Consider the following 21,364-nt stretch of genomic DNA (forward strand, 5'->3'; position numbering starts at 1 on the left):
TTCTACATTTAGGCCAGATTAATGAAGAGGTGCATGTAGTCCTGTGCGACTTTTTAGCAACGAAAAGCAAAGCAAAGAAAAAATACACCACAGAATGTGCAACACCACGCAACACCACATTTATCAACTGAGAATTTTCAAAAGAACCCAAATTTAGGAGGTGGTGTATGTGGGTCCATTGCTGCTACAGGGGGAGATTTATCTTAAACATGCAGTATTTTAACGGTTTTGCTCAATTTCGAAGTGTTTGCTCAATTTTATGTTTGAGGTATCTGAGAATTTCCTGTGCAAAAACATCTAAAAAAAATCAGAAATGGAGCAGATGGTAAACATACGTGCGACTGGTGCAGTCTATTCGCATAGAGCACACACAGCTAATACTCACATCATAAGGCACTTAACATTGCACATACACCGGAATATAAATCTGACTGTTGGAAACTTGCCAGTCTAACACAAAGACATCTGCTCAAAATCCTGCCTAATGATAAATCTCCCCCATAAATTCAGTCCTGACTAGGGTCACGCAGGTCGGAATCCCATTTGAATGTACATCTCCTGTAATGGAGCAGTATGTTCCCTCTTCCTCACTATGCCAGCTCATACAGCTAATGTACCAGCGGATCAGCACTGGTCACCACACTGGCCCTCATTGCTGTACCCAGTGCCGATACAGTGGTAACACATGCTCTGTCCCTCTCCTTCACTCTGCCCGCTGTGCCCCAGCTCTGCCTCCACTGTTCCTCGCTCACGGTGTCCAGCTCTGTCCAGGTGTTGGTCCGCCCCTTCGGAGCTTCTGTTGTGTTAGTACAAGCTCCATGTGACCACACCTTTATGCCCTACTCTACTTCCTGTACACTCTGCTCTGCACATGAGTGGGTAAGATGCTCTCCAGTGTGCATGCTGAGGATATTGTTGATGTGTGGGTGAGTTGATCTACAGTGTGCATAGTGAGACTGATGGTGACATGTGGGTGAGATGATCTACAGTGTGCATGCTGAGGCTGATAGTGATGTGTGGGTGAGATGCTCTGCAGTGTGAATGCTGAGGATATTGGTGATGTGTGGGTGAGATGCTCTGCAGTGTGAATGCTGAGGATATTGGTGATGTGTGGGTGAGATGATCTACAGTGTGCATGCTGAGGCTGATAGGGATGTGTGGGTGAGATGTTCTGCAGTGTGCATGCTAAGACTGTTGGTGATGTGTGGGTGAAATACTCTGCAGAGAGCATATCGGAGTGATGGCGGTGATTTGTGGGTAAGACGCTTTGCAGAAAGTATGTTGGAGTGGTGGCATTGATGTGTCAGTGAGATGCTCTGCAGGGAGTATGTTAGATGATAGTGATGTGCAACACCCTCGCCGATGCAAGGCAGAGCTGTGTTTGCGAATACGTCCCACCATGTAGCTTGCAGCCTGTGTAGGGTCTGATCAGCCCCACAGCATGTCACTACATAACACTAGATAACACAGATGAGCACTGCAGCGGTAGATCCTGCCTGGCAAGTCAGGAGTTAATTGTTTTGTGTGATGTCATATGTGTCAGCCAATCACATGCGTTACACTCTGTTTCTGTGAGCTGAGATGTAATTGGAGGAGCAGCCACCACCTGACCAGGGGGAGTTACAAGATCCCTGTTCAAGAAACTTCTAGAGTTCAGTTCCAGTCAGACCCAGGAGTCTGCAGAAGCAGACTGGAGTTAATCCAGTACAGACTCTGAGGAGTCTGCGCAGCCAGCATACCAAACCAGAGCAGGTGAGCCTAGCCCCTGCCTGGAGAGTGGAACTAATAGCTAGTATAGTGAGGAAAGGGGTATCATCCTACCTTTAAGGGTGATACCTGAAGCAATCCAGGATAAAGCTGAAGCATCCTTCTAGGACACAGCTACCTCCCAGCCTGCCCTTTGCATCCAGGCTGATGATCTACATCCTGTGGCTCCCTCCAACTGCATCTCAGCAATCCACCATTCTGTTTAAGGCACGTTGCTGCGGTTCCTGTCGGTTCCAATAAAGAACTGTAAGTTGTTTTGTTCAACGTCTGCCTCCGTCTGGTCCCTGCTACTACGGCTGTCACCATCACGGGCACCCTGTCCACCACACAGAGACCCATACTCTAGACACCAAAGGGTTGCCCCAGGGAGATCCGCTATAGCAGCCTCTCCCTCATCATTTCTTGCCAACACCACCCTGCTGGAGACCTGCCAGGCTGTAGGACAGCCCTCCGGTTCCCCATACCAAGCACCATGACAATAGCGTGCCTAGGCCGCAACCGCCAGCCACTCAGGTACTGCGGGCCCCGGCTGACTCCAGGCCCCGAGAAAAGGCTAGGCCCCGGTGGGGGATGTTGCAGATGTGAAGTAGTTCATCAGCAGGAACAAAAGGTAATAGCAGGAGAATGTATTGGACTAGGAAATGACCTATATTTAACCTAAAATAACCTAAAATATTTAACCTAAAATATTACCCTAAAAGTAGAAAGACTTGAAGGTAACATAGAAAAAATATAGATGAAGTTGTGAGGTTTTTGCACTGCATCCCCTTACGATTCCCTTCTAGAAAATGTCAGCACGGCCCACAGCAGGAGGTTCACATGCACGAGCGCCGCAGACAGAGGGATCAGGAAGTGTCTGCATCATGTGACTGCCAGGCCACGGCCACACATCAGAATATTACACTGAGCTAATGCAGGGGCAGAAGCAAAAGCAGGCAGCAAAAAGCTGAGTAAAATTGCAAAGTATGGAGTTAAAAGTTATCATTAGCATGTTAGGTTTACTAGGGGATTGAGATTTGAGAATTTTCTCTAATGGGAAAACCCCTTTAAGGCCAGAATAATCTGATTAATTTCAGTCCAAGAAACATGGTGTGAGTGCTGGCTGCATTTCCTGGACCAACCATGGATGTGTGAGCCCAACTCCTTATTGTATAATAAGTTACAATTACAGTTCTCGAGCAGCAAATTTAACATTTTAACATAAAGCTTTGTTCACATAGCAGATGGGCTGTATTTCTCAGACTGAAGACAGTTGCTTGGAACCAGCTGGAGAAAATACTGAATTGAGTAAATGCTGAGTAATGATAAAAAGTATGGTGATATTGATAAAAGCCGCATATTATTTTATAACTAACTAATGAGAATGCAAAAATGGGGAAGCTTGGAAAAAGCCAGTCAAGCCCAATCTAATATTTAACAGTAAAAGGGGTATTCCCACAAAGTCAAGTTTTTTTAAATGTACTCCGGATAACAAAATAACACATTCCCCAAATCACTGTTATTAACAAAAATACAGCATTTCACAGGTAAAATTCGAACCTGTCTCTATCAGTCCTGCTGTACACAATTTTAGTTGCCCCTAGACACGACCCTGTAACTTCTGACTTAGGGTCGGGGAAACCATCTTGGATTTCTGTGTGACGACCGTCGAGCTGAGATTTCTGTCTCTCTGCTCCCTGCACTCTAGCCCCTCCCATTCCAGGACAGAGCTCTCACTGATACACAGACACTGACATCCTGCTATGATACACAGACACTGAGTGCCTGCTGGCAGAAGTGTGAGGAGTGTAAAGCTTCTTTTTCTGTGGCGGCACAGCAGATCTAGTGTGTTGTGGAATAGTAGAGATGTAGGAGAGTTGACTGTCATTGTGTGTAATAGGCATCTAATGGATGTAGTTGCAATTCTTTATTTATTACATAATGGAATGCATTGAGAACAAAAAAAACATTAAAAAGGTCAATTATAATTAACATCCCATGGAGGTCGGAATTTAGAATTATACACAAAATCAAAGTGGGAAAAACTATTTCAGGTTGATCCAACTTCAGTGGAAATGCCTCAAGAGCTGTAAGTGTGGCGTTTGCATGTCTGTATGACCTCCCTACAACGCCTCGGCATGCCCCTCATGAGGTGATAGATGTTCTACTGAGGGATCTTCTCCCAGACCTGAATTAAAGCATCAGTCAAGCCTGTGGTGCAACATAGCATTGGTGGATGGAAAGAGACACAATGGCCCCCATTTATTCAAAACCCCACCCCATTTTCTGTCTGACTATGCACATTCTTTTCAGTGCAAACTGCTTGCACAGGTATTTATTAAGTGTCACTTATGCCTGACACAGCACAATTTTTTTCACCTAAAAGGGCATTCCTCTGCACATTTGTACCGTGCGCCACATTTATTATGCAGTGTCCAACAGAATTGTGTTGCATGCTCAATGTGAAAGGTGCACGAGAAAAAGTTAGTGCACTCTGTCGGAGCAGTGCAGGGGGCGCCAGATTCACAAAGAACGTGCGCCACAATTTATATCTGGTGCACTCTGCACGCTACACAGGCAAACTGCACCTTGTGCAGTTTGCACTATTTTTGATAAATGGCGTAAAAGCCCTAAAATTACCAAAAGTGCCTGGTGATCCATCAGAAGTCCTAATTATTACCCCCTTTACACTAGTTTCCCGTTAAGGAGATGTGGCGTTCAGGGTGATTCCAGAGTGGGCCGACACGGGGTGTTTGTGCCCCGCCCTTGCACACAAAGATGTCAAGGTAAAAGTTTGCATTCAGAGGAATATTTTTAAACGCTTCGCAGCTGGCCACTGCATACGTTAAAAGGCCAGAGCCTCTTGATGTATCAGGATGCATGTCACAGGAGGGGCTGTGAGATTATCATATGTGCACTTGCGTATGATAAATAACCCCCAATGCCACACTAAATCTGCATGAGGCCATGCATTGTCATGTAACAGAAGGAACTCAGGGCAAACTCCACATACATATGATGTCATCCCTAATGGCAGTCAGGGTATCTCTGGCTAGCATGTAGGGCTGAGCGACTCAAACTGGCAATCTGGTCATGCAGCATAACATTCTCCACCGCATCTCTATACTCCTTCTCCACTACATTTCCAGACTCTCCTGTCAGGTCTGTCACATGTAACCAGAGTACAAGGCACCAATGGTGAATCTGCCAATCTTGGTGTTCTCTGAAAATGCAAATCACACAACACCAACACTCCTCATGGAGTCTGTTTCTGACAGTTTGAGACGACAACGGATATCAGTGACCAAAAGTGTTCCCAAACGGAGTTCCCAAAAGTGCAATGTCTGTCCGGAATGCAGTCTGCCGCAATTCACTTAGATCGTGCGTCCAATTTCCTGCATCTGATGCTTCCCCGCGCAGCTCTGCTGGAGTTCACCATCTTCCTCTCGGTGTAAGTGCTTGGCTTGCGACACAATTTTGAAGTTAAATTCCGCGGTTTGTCCGAATCCGTCGGCTCTTCCGTCGGCCCGCCCCCCAATTTGTGTCGCATGAAAGCCGGCTCGATTGTGCCAAAATATGATTGCGTGTGCGCCAAAAACCCCTTTCAAATCCCTGTCCCAGCGGCACAAAATGGAAATCGTCGGGATGTCCGACGAAAGTGCAGTCCGCGGGGCCCTTAGTAAATGAGCCCCACTGTGTGTGCCAATTCTTCTTGCCCAAACACACTACTGCCATTAAAGAGGCATTCCCACAAAGGCAAATGCTTAAAAAGACTCATAGGGGGTTATTTATCATTAGACCAGCTACTAGGGACAGTTCCATGTCTAATTTAATAATAAGATTCATTAAAGTGGCTGTGGCCCTTAAATAAATGTTCTTATGGTCTATTCTCTGTCTGGGATTTTTTTTTTCAAAATGTCCCAAAAAAGTCTCAAAATCCCTAAAAAGTCTCAGCACATAGACCAGCAGGGGGCTGGAGTAATCACGAGACTTTTATGAGACTTTTTGCAAAAATCTTAAGTCATGAATCTGGCTAGTTCTACATTTAGGCCAGATTAATGAAGAGGTGCATGTAGTCCTGTGCGACTTTTTAGCAACGAAAAGCAAAGCAAAGAAAAAATACACCACAGAATGTGCAACACCACGCAACACCACATTTATCAACTGAGAATTTTCAAAAGAACCCAAATTTAGGAGGTGGTGTATGTGGGTCCATTGCTGCTACAGGGGGAGATTTATCTTAAACATGCAGTATTTTAACGGTTTTGCTCAATTTCGAAGTGTTTGCTCAATTTTATGTTTGAGGTATCTGAGAATTTCCTGTGCAAAAACATCTAAAAAAAATCAGAAATGGAGCAGATGGTAAACATACGTGCGACTGGTGCAGTCTATTCGCATAGAGCACACACAGCTAATACTCACATCATAAGGCACTTAACATTGCACATACACCGGAATATAAATCTGACTGTTGGAAACTTGCCAGTCTAACACAAAGACATCTGCTCAAAATCCTGCCTAATGATAAATCTCCCCCATAAATTCAGTCCTGACTAGGGTCACGCAGGTCGGAATCCCATTTGAATGTACATCTCCTGTAATGGAGCAGTATGTTCCCTCTTCCTCACTATGCCAGCTCATACAGCTAATGTACCAGCGGATCAGCACTGGTCACCACACTGGCCCTCATTGCTGTACCCAGTGCCGATACAGTGGTAACACATGCTCTGTCCCTCTCCTTCACTCTGCCCGCTGTGCCCCAGCTCTGCCTCCACTGTTCCTCGCTCACGGTGTCCAGCTCTGTCCAGGTGTTGGTCCGCCCCTTCGGAGCTTCTGTTGTGTTAGTACAAGCTCCATGTGACCACACCTTTATGCCCTACTCTACTTCCTGTACACTCTGCTCTGCACATGAGTGGGTAAGATGCTCTCCAGTGTGCATGCTGAGGATATTGTTGATGTGTGGGTGAGTTGATCTACAGTGTGCATAGTGAGACTGATGGTGACATGTGGGTGAGATGATCTACAGTGTGCATGCTGAGGCTGATAGTGATGTGTGGGTGAGATGCTCTGCAGTGTGAATGCTGAGGATATTGGTGATGTGTGGGTGAGATGCTCTGCAGTGTGAATGCTGAGGATATTGGTGATGTGTGGGTGAGATGATCTACAGTGTGCATGCTGAGGCTGATAGGGATGTGTGGGTGAGATGTTCTGCAGTGTGCATGCTAAGACTGTTGGTGATGTGTGGGTGAAATACTCTGCAGAGAGCATATCGGAGTGATGGCGGTGATTTGTGGGTAAGACGCTTTGCAGAAAGTATGTTGGAGTGGTGGCATTGATGTGTCAGTGAGATGCTCTGCAGGGAGTATGTTAGATGATAGTGATGTGCAACACCCTCGCCGATGCAAGGCAGAGCTGTGTTTGCGAATACGTCCCACCATGTAGCTTGCAGCCTGTGTAGGGTCTGATCAGCCCCACAGCATGTCACTACATAACACTAGATAACACAGATGAGCACTGCAGCGGTAGATCCTGCCTGGCAAGTCAGGAGTTAATTGTTTTGTGTGATGTCATATGTGTCAGCCAATCACATGCGTTACACTCTGTTTCTGTGAGCTGAGATGTAATTGGAGGAGCAGCCACCACCTGACCAGGGGGAGTTACAAGATCCCTGTTCAAGAAACTTCTAGAGTTCAGTTCCAGTCAGACCCAGGAGTCTGCAGAAGCAGACTGGAGTTAATCCAGTACAGACTCTGAGGAGTCTGCGCAGCCAGCATACCAAACCAGAGCAGGTGAGCCTAGCCCCTGCCTGGAGAGTGGAACTAATAGCTAGTATAGTGAGGAAAGGGGTATCATCCTACCTTTAAGGGTGATACCTGAAGCAATCCAGGATAAAGCTGAAGCATCCTTCTAGGACACAGCTACCTCCCAGCCTGCCCTTTGCATCCAGGCTGATGATCTACATCCTGTGGCTCCCTCCAACTGCATCTCAGCAATCCACCATTCTGTTTAAGGCACGTTGCTGCGGTTCCTGTCGGTTCCAATAAAGAACTGTAAGTTGTTTTGTTCAACGTCTGCCTCCGTCTGGTCCCTGCTACTACGGCTGTCACCATCACGGGCACCCTGTCCACCACACAGAGACCCATACTCTAGACACCAAAGGGTTGCCCCAGGGAGATCCGCTATAGCAGCCTCTCCCTCATCATTTCTTGCCAACACCACCCTGCTGGAGACCTGCCAGGCTGTAGGACAGCCCTCCGGTTCCCCATACCAAGCACCATGACAATAGCGTGCCTAGGCCGCAACCGCCAGCCACTCAGGTACTGCGGGCCCCGGCTGACTCCAGGCCCCGAGAAAAGGCTAGGCCCCGGTGGGGGATGTTGCAGATGTGAAGTAGTTCATCAGCAGGAACAAAAGGTAATAGCAGGAGAATGTATTGGACTAGGAAATGACCTATATTTAACCTAAAATAACCTAAAATATTTAACCTAAAATATTACCCTAAAAGTAGAAAGACTTGAAGGTAACATAGAAAAAATATAGATGAAGTTGTGAGGTTTTTGCACTGCATCCCCTTACGATTCCCTTCTAGAAAATGTCAGCACGGCCCACAGCAGGAGGTTCACATGCACGAGCGCCGCAGACAGAGGGATCAGGAAGTGTCTGCATCATGTGACTGCCAGGCCACGGCCACACATCAGAATATTACACTGAGCTAATGCAGGGGCAGAAGCAAAAGCAGGCAGCAAAAAGCTGAGTAAAATTGCAAAGTATGGAGTTAAAAGTTATCATTAGCATGTTAGGTTTACTAGGGGATTGAGATTTGAGAATTTTCTCTAATGGGAAAACCCCTTTAAGGCCAGAATAATCTGATTAATTTCAGTCCAAGAAACATGGTGTGAGTGCTGGCTGCATTTCCTGGACCAACCATGGATGTGTGAGCCCAACTCCTTATTGTATAATAAGTTACAATTACAGTTCTCGAGCAGCAAATTTAACATTTTAACATAAAGCTTTGTTCACATAGCAGATGGGCTGTATTTCTCAGACTGAAGACAGTTGCTTGGAACCAGCTGGAGAAAATACTGAATTGAGTAAATGCTGAGTAATGATAAAAAGTATGGTGATATTGATAAAAGCCGCATATTATTTTATAACTAACTAATGAGAATGCAAAAATGGGGAAGCTTGGAAAAAGCCAGTCAAGCCCAATCTAATATTTAACAGTAAAAGGGGTATTCCCACAAAGTCAAGTTTTTTTAAATGTACTCCGGATAACAAAATAACACATTCCCCAAATCACTGTTATTAACAAAAATACAGCATTTCACAGGTAAAATTCGAACCTGTCTCTATCAGTCCTGCTGTACACAATTTTAGTTGCCCCTAGACACGACCCTGTAACTTCTGACTTAGGGTCGGGGAAACCATCTTGGATTTCTGTGTGACGACCGTCGAGCTGAGATTTCTGTCTCTCTGCTCCCTGCACTCTAGCCCCTCCCATTCCAGGACAGAGCTCTCACTGATACACAGACACTGACATCCTGCTATGATACACAGACACTGAGTGCCTGCTGGCAGAAGTGTGAGGAGTGTAAAGCTTCTTTTTCTGTGGCGGCACAGCAGATCTAGTGTGTTGTGGAATAGTAGAGATGTAGGAGAGTTGACTGTCATTGTGTGTAATAGGCATCTAATGGATGTAGTTGCAATTCTTTATTTATTACATAATGGAATGCATTGAGAACAAAAAAAACATTAAAAAGGTCAATTATAATTAACATCCCATGGAGGTCGGAATTTAGAATTATACACAAAATCAAAGTGGGAAAAACTATTTCAGGTTGATCCAACTTCAGTGGAAATGCCTCAAGAGCTGTAAGTGTGGCGTTTGCATGTCTGTATGACCTCCCTACAACGCCTCGGCATGCCCCTCATGAGGTGATAGATGTTCTACTGAGGGATCTTCTCCCAGACCTGAATTAAAGCATCAGTCAAGCCTGTGGTGCAACATAGCATTGGTGGATGGAAAGAGACACAATGGCCCCCATTTATTCAAAACCCCACCCCATTTTCTGTCTGACTATGCACATTCTTTTCAGTGCAAACTGCTTGCACAGGTATTTATTAAGTGTCACTTATGCCTGACACAGCACAATTTTTTTCACCTAAAAGGGCATTCCTCTGCACATTTGTACCGTGCGCCACATTTATTATGCAGTGTCCAACAGAATTGTGTTGCATGCTCAATGTGAAAGGTGCACGAGAAAAAGTTAGTGCACTCTGTCGGAGCAGTGCAGGGGGCGCCAGATTCACAAAGAACGTGCGCCACAATTTATATCTGGTGCACTCTGCACGCTACACAGGCAAACTGCACCTTGTGCAGTTTGCACTATTTTTGATAAATGGCGTAAAAGCCCTAAAATTACCAAAAGTGCCTGGTGATCCATCAGAAGTCCTAATTATTACCCCCTTTACACTAGTTTCCCGTTAAGGAGATGTGGCGTTCAGGGTGATTCCAGAGTGGGCCGACACGGGGTGTTTGTGCCCCGCCCTTGCACACAAAGATGTCAAGGTAAAAGTTTGCATTCAGAGGAATATTTTTAAACGCTTCGCAGCTGGCCACTGCATACGTTAAAAGGCCAGAGCCTCTTGATGTATCAGGATGCATGTCACAGGAGGGGCTGTGAGATTATCATATGTGCACTTGCGTATGATAAATAACCCCCAATGCCACACTAAATCTGCATGAGGCCATGCATTGTCATGTAACAGAAGGAACTCAGGGCAAACTCCACATACATATGATGTCATCCCTAATGGCAGTCAGGGTATCTCTGGCTAGCATGTAGGGCTGAGCGACTCAAACTGGCAATCTGGTCATGCAGCATAACATTCTCCACCGCATCTCTATACTCCTTCTCCACTACATTTCCAGACTCTCCTGTCAGGTCTGTCACATGTAACCAGAGTACAAGGCACCAATGGTGAATCTGCCAATCTTGGTGTTCTCTGAAAATGCAAATCACACAACACCAACACTCCTCATGGAGTCTGTTTCTGACAGTTTGAGACGACAACGGATATCAGTGACCTGCTGGAGGTCATTTTGCAGGGCTTTGGCACTACCAGTCCTGTTCCTGGATACATTTTCCAGTTTATTAACACAGATATATTTATACTTTGTCATTATAGTTTGTCGTACCTGATATTGTATGTCTATTTATATCCAACTGCTTCCAGGTAATCTACACTTCACCTATAGATGCTACGACTAAGGAGAAATAGTTACTTCTCTGGATATAAAAGATACAAGGGCCTGATTTAGTGCAATTTAACACATTTCATCATCATTTATAACCCTCTGTGACTCATTGAATGCTCTTGTGGGAAGATAAATGGCAGATTCTATGCCTTCCACTAATTACCAGCCATTAGCCGTGATGGCTCTCCATCTGTAGCAATAATTGTATCGCTTGTGTAGTAGAACCTTCCCTGATATCGCTGCCTTCTGTGTGTCAGGTAACACTTTGATGTATTTTGCTTTTTCACCACAAAATAATTTCTTCTAGAATAAAAAATCACCTACAAATATAAGGAAAGAATTATTAATACTTTTTGTAAATAAAGACAACGCAAAACTAGACAAGACTGGCAGAAACTTGCCACTGTGGTACATGTTGTATGATATACTTGGCACATTTTACTCCTGATTTTGCACCAGTGTTTTGCACTAAGTAATGACACAAGTAATGATGCTGTCAATAAATCTACCTTTAGACATGACTGTGCCCGTTCCGTGAAAAACAGACTTTGCGCTGGCTGGATTTCACAGACTGAGCACAGGGCTCTTTGTATCATATGATTTTCAATGTTCAAGCTAAGAGACAAGAAATATGGCCTTCAGTTCTATTTCCACTATTATATTTTTCCATCTAGCTTTCCCATAATGACAACTGAGTCCAGTGATTCACATCCCCTTTTATATATTTATTGCCTCCTTTTTTGTATTTTTTGGTTGTTGTTTTTTAAGTGTTCTAGTTCACTTATTTTTTCATAGTCAAATAAAGTATTCAGACAGAAAACTACCAAATAGTAAATCTCCATATTTTCCATGATTTTAATGCACAGTTTGAATTTCCAATTCCACAATTTTTTTTCTTTATAATACATTGTAAACCCCCCCCCTCCACCCCAAAGAAAAATATAGAGAGTGGAATGAGGAAAAATACAAATTCTCCCAGTATTTCTCCCAGTATTATCCCATTTTGGCTTTTGTTTTGTGATGTGTTAATTCTGTGCTAAAATATGATTGCTGTATTTCATTCTACAAGTGAGCTTTACTGCTTGAAAAAGAATTGTTACAGTATATTATTGTTACAGTATTGTTACAGTATATTCAGCTTATGTGTAAATATTACTTTTCTGGTCGATATAGTGATAGTTCAGTTTTTGGAAAGAACAATACCAATTTTCTAAAAATTTATTTTATTTATATTAAACATTTTATTTTATTATGGATAGGGAAAGAGAAGTGTTATTATGAATTATGTGTTTTTATTGTTTTAATAAAATATTGCCTATGACAAGGTGCAACAGACCTGTCAGGTCTAGGAGACTTCAATAAGTTCCCTGATTCTATGATAACTGATAAGAATCCATATATGATAGTTAATTTGTCTAAAAATGGTCTAATAAGGGCATAACATAGTGTTACATTTACAACATACCAGGTATCTCAATAATTGCAACAAATGTCATGTCAAGCTATAATAGAATCACATGCAACCATTATGCATTAACCATGCATTAACCATGTGAACAGTACTGCCAATCCTGCACTGTACAGCATCACTTGAAAAGCTGCAATATACAGGCGTTCCCCTACTTAAGTTCACCCGACTTACAGACAGATTAGATCAGGTTCAACATATAAAAAATTATTTGAATCCCCAATGGTCAAGAATATTATAAATAACATGGTTTCCTATGTAAATAAAAATAATCAACATAGAAGTCAGCTGAAATATTCCAGATGTTTCTTAGCTCAGCAGAGTCATTCCGATACAAGGTATAAATTGTATGGACCATACCGGGTAATTGTAAATATCACAATGAGGAAGATTTATGACTGCATTACAGCAGAAAACACAGGTCTTGACAAGGCCCCCTTCCCATGTGTACTAACTATATCAATATAACATTGTGAATTAATTACCCACTGTGTTATGAATTACAGACAAAGTGCAGTTTGCTAAACGTGAGCCTCCGGTTCCAGAACAGCAGTATGCGCACACTGGGCAAGATGAGCTCATATTACTACAGGAAAAGGTGAAAATGGGAATTATCAGTATGGATGAAGCTCTCCAAAAATTCCAGCAGTGGCAAAATGAAAAGAGTGGACTAGATCTTCTTCAGCAGGTAAACATGAACTGAAAATGAGAATTTATGCATCTTCAGACATGTCTCTGGTTTGGTAATCCTTATGAAATCATTATAAAAAAACCATTAAAGGATACTTAGTATACATTGATGCTATCATAATATCATACTATCATATCATGCACTTTTTTCACTATGCTCTTGCTTTATTCACACATAGTAGAATATGACAAAACTGTGCATTTTCCTTTCTAAACAGAAAAAGCTGCAGCAGTTACGGGATAATATTATTGGAAATAAAACCGATGATGAAAGAGTTTATGGTAAGCATTGCAAAAGTGTGTCCATAAGGAATGAGAAACACCTAGGGGGCATTTATTATGGCCTTTCAAACAGAAAACTGGCTGTTTTCCCCCTCTCTGTGCCTCTTGCAGCTGTATGAAGTCTAGGACCCATAATATTGGTGTTTTCCGACACTCTTCACTTGTTCTATTTTTGGGCGCAAAATTTTGGCACCGCAGGTGAATCAATCAGTTTTCTGGTGTTTCAATTTTTCCCGAAACATTTTTTTTGTGCTTTTTGTGGCACAAAAATAGCCCGTCTAAAAGCTGGTCTAGGGAGTTCTAAGCATTTCAGTCCATGCGCCACAAACTTATATCCCACTGAAAAATATAGAATGGTTCTAGTGCCACCCAGCGCCAAAAATAATAAATGCCCCTCCTAAGTCCTATGCTCCACCTAGGATTAATCCATGCTCCTAACAAAACAAAGAAACCATGGTACTAGATCCAAGAAGAATATAATATGCATACATTTAAGTTAAAAAATTAAGCACAATGTTTTGGCCTTGCAGGCCCCTTTTTCAGCATAGAATTAACATTTCCTGAACAGGTCCTCATTATTAATACGATCCAATAAGGGTGGGAATGTTATTTTCAACCTGCATGAAGAGTAAGGCAGGACTATACCTCTATATGAAGCTTACAGAGGTCATACAATTATCCCACACCCCCTCCCTCATTTGATCACCAACAGGCAATACTACATGCAATGCTCCCCAAGTGTAGATATAATTTCATCATCATTTCAAGGGAACCTGTCACCAGCTTTTACATAATGAAACTACAAGCACTCTCAGGTTGGGTATGAAAGATCCTTTTATGTTCAGACCCGCATGCTAATGAGCGGAAGGTTAAAAGCATACTGTGATACTTTTGAATAATTTTGTGTAAAAGTTGATGCCTTCATTGGCTAACCAAAATAATTATACTTGTAAGCTTTCAGAGCACACAGGCCACTTCATCGGGCAAGGTTATAAATAAATAACTGAGAAAAGAACGCAATGGGGGGATTTAACAACGTGTCACAGGTTCCGCCAGTTTCTAGCTGGAAAACACTAGTCTTTTGTTCCGCCAGTTTTATCACTGTGATGATGAATCCTGGTGCAGAATAAGACTGTCAGTTAGTTGGTCTAAACTGTGCAGCAGAATTTTGGGTGCACAGATGATTTCTTGTAAGCTACACCCCTTTCTGGACAAGTCGGAAAACTGCCAAAAATTGTCTAAAAGCCTTGATAACTGTGGTGCAAGGCATTTTAGACAGTGTTTTTGGAGCAAAACCACCAGAATTGTGCACTAATAATTCCCCCCAATGTATAATAGATGTTACACCAATTACTACATGGGGTGATAAATCATTAGGGTAAGCTAAGGTAATAAAAAAAAGATTTGGTCATACAATAAAGGGCGGTATCTGTGGAGGCATAGGAATGCAAGGATCTTACATCAGCCTCTTGGGGGTATGAAGTGTGTCCATCCATGTTTTATTGGATCCCTGTGTCAGTAATTGGAATGTCATCATCAGCTTAAATTCACAGGTTTTTCTCTCACTGCCATTGTTGAATGGCATTCTCAGGCAAAAATTACTCTGCACTGCTCATATCATACCCTACCTGAGGGGGCACTAGACTTCTGGGGAGCCATCAATTACAGTGAAGGGGCGCATTCTTTTTAGTGAGGAGAACTGGACTTCTGTGCTGAGCCTCCATGACTTTAAACAACCAATTTACATCTCAAGATATCAACACTCTGGGTCAGACAAGAAACATGATTTACTTGTTTGACAACATAATTGTAATGGTTTATTTAGTCAATTTCTGCTGACAGGTTCTCTTTAAGTCACACATATTTGCTCCAGTTGAATGAAGCTGCACTGTGGTCCCCTGTACTTAGAGCTTTTGCAAGTTCTGGGTTATGAAAGAATAAAGGTATCATGGGGTCCCTGTGGAAGAATAATGTATATCATTTCCTATCATAAATCTTTAGCACTGCAAAAAAAACCTGTGCCTTGTTTATTGATTAAAGAGCTGAAAATTGATAAATTTGGCAAGAATAAACACAAGAAATGTAATCAAATATGATTGTTGCTTTTTTATATTTAATTAGATCAGTATTTGATAAAATTGAGAATATGACTTAAAGGGGTATTCTCATCTGGGCATTCACATTTAATTAAATTCATTTGTCATATGTAAACATTTCTTCAATTGGATGTTATTTAAATAAATGTTCCTGTGTGAAGATAATTTCTCATAAATGTAGTCATGTAGTCCCTTAGAAACCAGATGGCTTCCCCGGATACGACCACGTCACACTCTGGCAGCGGTGGCCAGACATGCGCTAATGAGCCCTGTCTGACCACCTGGATTCAGCGATCATTACCACAGGGCGGCTGTAGGACATGCAATAACTCCCAGACATTTAATATTCAGAAACTTTTTGTTTCTTTGTGCAATCTCTCCAGCAGACGTGGCCGTAACCAAGGACACAGTCTTGTTTCTAAGGGACCATAAGACTACATTTATGATAAATTATCTTCACACAGGAACATTTTTTTTAATAACATCTAATTGAAGAAATGTTTATATATGGCAGATTAATGAAACTGAAAGTGAATGCCCAGATGAGAATACCCCTTTAACTTCACTTTTTTGAATGGTTGCTGTTAAAAGAACAATTGATATATTTCACAAAATATACAATCTCTATAAGATTCAGCAGATATTGTTCAGTTAAACAAATTTGTACCTGGGTCATCTGAAAGTCACACAACCATCTACATAACTTTGGGTTAAAGGTTTAAAAGTTTAAGAAGTCAGTATGTGTCTCAAGGTACAGTCACACGCCGCGCCTGACGCATGTGTTTAAAAACGCATCACAACAGCTGAAGCAAGATTTGCCTAATTTAACAGTTGTTATTACTTATTGTTAATGCATGTGTTAACATTGCATTAACGCATGTGTTTGTTACCACAATTTTAACACATGTGTAAATGTATCTGTTAACATAAGCGTTTTGTAAGCACAAGTGTTAACAGCTGTTTAATTAGGCAAATCTCTCTTCAGCTGTTGCAATGCAACTGTTTTAAACTCATGTGTCCAACGTAACGTGTAACTATACCCTAAGGATGAGGATACATTTCTATTGCTCACATGTTTGGACTCTAATATACTGATTATGTTTCTGTTTGGACAGATAAGATCACTATTGTTCATCAACCAAATGGTAAGTCCACAAGAAATAGAGATGCTGCAAGTTTTTTAGGTGTATCGCTTTCGTAATAAAGGCTATAGGTACTATAGTTTTGGACAACATTTTGAGTCCATGCAACATTTGACCTCAACCAGATTTCCAATAAATTCTTTAAACAGAGAGCATAGCTCTGAAAAAAGTTAAGTATTGCTGAAAATGTGAAACCCCATTAACTCTTAGGGTGCAGTCACATGTCGCTTTTAACGCATGCGTTTAAAAACACATTGCAACAGCTGAAGAGAGATTTGCCTAATTAAACAGCTGTTAACACATGTGTTTACAAAACTAAAGCTAACAAAGCTAATGCTTGTTAATGCATTAGTTTGTTAATAGGATTTTAACACATGTTAACAAACCCGTCAACATTTGCATTTTGTAAATGCAAGTGTTAACAGCTGTTTGAACAGGCAAATCTCTTTTCAGCTGTTGCAATGCGTTTTTAACGCATGCATCAAACGCGATGTATGACTGCACCCTAACTTACCAGAAAGGAAAATGTATCTGCCACTGTCCTGTTCCTGACACCACCTGGTCCTGCACCACTCTAAAATTACTGGATCGGCATTGATGTCCTGACAAAAAAAGATTGTTGTTCCCAAGACTAACCAATGACTGTGACATTGACATAAAATAGCAGGAAAGCAGCAGGGGATTCATGAATTATGTTTATGTATCTGACTCTTTTTAATACAATTTTAAGAATGGAAACGTATGTGTATAGAGTATGCATCAAGATTCTGGTGGGAGCCTAGCATTCTATACTTTCACCAATTGTGACACTAAAGGTACCTAAAATTGATTTTCATGTTGCATTCAAACTTTTTGAGATTATCCAAAATCGCAATGTTTTTCTCAAACAAGATAGCCAGTATGCAGAGCATAAGATAGAAATAAGGAGGATGAGAAGTTCTTTTAGAGAGGATTTGAACCTCTATGAAATTGCATAGTTTGCAGATAAAATGGGGGAGATTTATGAAAGTGTCTCAAAGGCACAACACAGATAGATTACACATTATCATGTCTACTTTTACTTGGCATCAGTAGGTCTAGTTTACAACAGAATACTGCACCAACATAATTTTTCCCAGAAGTCATCCCTTTGGGTCATACTAGTCAAACAAAAGTGTCTACAAACTGTCTAAAACTCTTAATAAATATGGTACATTTTAGAATAATTTTTTATGAGAGAATTTGGTTGCAAACAGTTTGATAATGCTGCCCCAATATGTCCATCCTCTGTTAAAGTGAGCTATGGTATTTCACTAGCCATGTGGACCTTCATTCTAAGCACCAATATGGGCCACTGCTGACAGACCCTTATGCGCATGAACAGATGCTTACCTGGGCCAAGCATCCAGCCGGGCGAAGGAAAGAGGAGGGGTGAGAGGTCCTCACCCCTCTCCTTTCCATTGAAAGATGTGCAGTTGTCATCGTAATATGTGCCATAGACTGGGGCCGTAATCGCCCAAATCATGGTCCCCCTTCCGTTCATGTGCATGAGGCCTTGCAACGTAAATAATAATATTATTATTCTTAATGATTCTTCTTTTGACTCTATTGCACCTGGTTCAATTGTAGACCTGCTCCTCTAAAAGAGATCTAATTTGCATACCATTTTCCTAGATGAGCATTTGTAGCCAATAATAATTCCTTACCCCTTCATGACATCTCCCTAAGGAAAAAATCCAGATACTGTAAATATAAACCCTAAATGTCTCTGCATAAGCATCACCAGTAAAGCAAGTAAAACTAAAACGCCTATTTAACATATGTCAACAATTAAATTCTGAAACATACATGATAAATGGACTCATTTATCTATGACCTTTGCTCCTTTATATTAAGAAATAGAGTTTTATAGATTTTCTGTCTAGACATAAATCATAAAGGTTATTACATTACCAGGGTATTTCAAAAATATATCTGCAAAAACTCAATGTTATGATTTGAGGGCCAAACCGCTTCTATCAGAGATTATACAGTAAGAAGGTTGCTGTCCATTTTCTCATTTTCTGTGATGGGGCACAATTGATCAGACAATGTGGATAGGTGATAAATATCAGTCGTTAGACTGACAATATATTTAATATCACAAGAAATAACAAAATCAGCACTAATTATAGGTTTTTCTTTTCAGCATTACCTGGGAAAAAGAGGACAAATCATGGAATGTTTGATAACAGCATCTATCAAAAGCCAAATAAACCACCAGTAAGTTTCATGTCTTCATTAATTCAAATCATTCCAAATAATCAATATGTAATTTTGGCAACATTTCCAAAAAAATCTAACTGTCAATAGATTAATACTTTACTAATAAGTAAAAATAACTGCAACATTCATGCCTGTTCTGTGTACAAGCTAAAGTTACAAGACTGCCTGATAATAGCAGTAAATTGAACTGTAGTGAACAAAGCAGCATTTTACATGATTCAGCATGAAGTACTGTAAGTAGGTAAAATTGTGTCCACATTCCACTGACCGCATACATGTTTCTGCCATTTTTTGCTTCTACAAATTGTAGTTTTTATGTTATTATCACAAAGTTTACCCTTTTAAAATAAGCATTTTCAATCTTAGCATTATGCTCTGAACTTGCTCTTTATGTCACCTTAAAGTAAACCTGACACCAGGGATCTCATTTTCACTAAAGACAGGTTGCAGTAGCCCATCACACCTGCCGTGCAAATCTGCCTTTCTGCCTTCTCTAAGCATTTGCATTACAATATAATTTTGTGTTATAACTTAGGCCCCTTCCACACTAGCGAGTGTGATGCGATGAACTCGCATCACACTCGCAACGCAAGCTGCCGGGAACGCACGGCCCGAACGCTGCACCGCGGGAGTGAACTGACATGCTGAGTTCACTCCCGCGGTGCAGCGTTCGGGCCGTGCGTTCCCGGCAGCTTGCGTTGCGAGTGTGATGCGAGTTCATCGCATCACACTCGCTAGTGTGGAAGGGGCCTTAGTCTTGCACCTTGACAAAATCCTGTGGTAGTCACAGGGCCTGGGCTTTGGTTTGGATGCATTTCAAAAAACAACATGTGGCTTGTCTGTGTTACTCACTCCTCAGATCTTAACCCCCACCTCTGTGCTCCTGTACAGCTCCACTTCCTGCTCCCTCTCAGAGGTCACAACCTAGTGAGCCTGGCCTCAGTGGGGGAGGGACAGAGCTGTACAGGAGCACAAAGATGCAGCTCAGACAAGTCACATGTTGTTTTTTGAAATGCATCCAAACCAAAGCCCAGCCCATGTGACTACCCCCGGATACAAGAGTAAGTTATAACACACAATTATATTGTAATGCAAATACTTTCAAAAGGCAGCGAGGCATTTTTGCACTGAAGGTGTCATGGGCTTTTACAATCTGTCTTGAGGTCTCTGGTGACAGGTTACCTTTAATGTTTTGTCCAGTATCAAATTCAAAGAGGTTTAAGTTACAGGACCAAATACAAGTTAGCATTGTCAAAGCATTTATAAAATATGGGATTGGGGTACAGGGTCGGGTGTGGGATGGTGAAGAACAAGATAAAGGGGGACATGGGGCATGGGCTTTATATCAAAACATGGTACATCACATGTCTCTCAGCCTATGGCAGGCAGTGACATATTGTGTTGCTATGGCCATTGTGGTGTCCTCATCCCCCAGCAGAATAGAGATCTTATCTTCCTGCTCCATGGCGCTGAAGTCCAGTAGGAGATCTGAGAGTCTCTTGGAAGTGAGTTTCCCTTACTGAAGAGTATTTGGAGCAGTGTAGCAGAAAGTGTTCCTCATCCTCAGTGGCCTCCTGGTCCTGGCCCTGTTGGCACACTCTGCTCTCCGATGGACTTGAAGAAGGTGTTTGCAAAACTCCAAGTGAGATATTTAGGTTGAACTGGAATCCCACCTTGACTACTCTGGGAATGTTTGTAAACCCAAGAACTCACTGCCATACAGAAGGATATGTTGCAAAAATGCATAGTTAAATTTAGCAAAAAGTTTTGTTTTTATAGCACAACATTCAAAATATTTACTCATTCTAATAACTGTTGGATTCTAGGAAAATAAATCATAACAGAAAAATCATGTATTGGAGCCTTAAGCAAAGACACAAATTCATAAATAATGAAGAATACAGAAGTCGTGGATCATAAGTTGGTGTGCTCGGAGCCTTTTATGACTTTCTGTGCATTTTTATAACAAAGATTATTGAATTTCTGTGTGGGGAAGGATGTCAACATAGTTTTGAAAACCTATGCCGGGAGTTAGATTCTATGCAGCATACTTAAGAATGTTTTTGAATTTATATGGAATGTTGAAATAAATGATAATAAGTTTATCATCTGCTTCAGAGTTTAATATAATATATTCTAATTTTACTGTTTTAGCGTCTTCCTACTCCTTACCATCCAGTAAAAAAAGACAATGATATGACTGGAAAATTACCATATTCAAAGTAACAGTAAGTAAATAGGTTTTTATTACTATGACTGAAGTAGATTGGTGTCCTGTATAAGACACATATACCATCTGCACTCAGATATATGTAACTGATTTACAGCTCCACTGGTCTCTATGATGCTGCTAATTTTGAGGGTGTGAGATAAAGAGGTAGGAAAGTAGAATTTCCTCTTTTGTCGTTTCTAAAAAACATCACACTACTTTGGTCTC

General features: G+C 41.6%; 1 protein-coding gene across 2 annotated transcripts in view; it reads left to right on the forward strand.

Moving 5' to 3' along the window:
• The window catches only part of BANK1 (B cell scaffold protein with ankyrin repeats 1), a 242,187-nt gene that overhangs the window by 214,199 nt on the left and 6,624 nt on the right, over nucleotides 1-21,364 (forward strand). For both annotated transcript variants that reach the window (XM_072118549.1, XM_072118558.1), the window contains 5 exons: nucleotides 12,980-13,161; nucleotides 13,382-13,445; nucleotides 16,657-16,686; nucleotides 18,851-18,924; nucleotides 21,082-21,155. In XM_072118549.1, the coding sequence (XP_071974650.1) occupies nucleotides 12,980-13,161; nucleotides 13,382-13,445; nucleotides 16,657-16,686; nucleotides 18,851-18,924; nucleotides 21,082-21,153 (422 nt within the window). In that variant the 3' untranslated portion in view covers nucleotides 21,154-21,155. The remainder of the gene's footprint in view (nucleotides 1-12,979; nucleotides 13,162-13,381; nucleotides 13,446-16,656; nucleotides 16,687-18,850; nucleotides 18,925-21,081; nucleotides 21,156-21,364) is intronic.

Source organism: Engystomops pustulosus, chromosome 1 (assembly GCF_040894005.1).
Source record: "Engystomops pustulosus chromosome 1, aEngPut4.maternal, whole genome shotgun sequence".
NCBI classification, from domain to species: domain Eukaryota; kingdom Metazoa; phylum Chordata; class Amphibia; order Anura; family Leptodactylidae; genus Engystomops; species Engystomops pustulosus.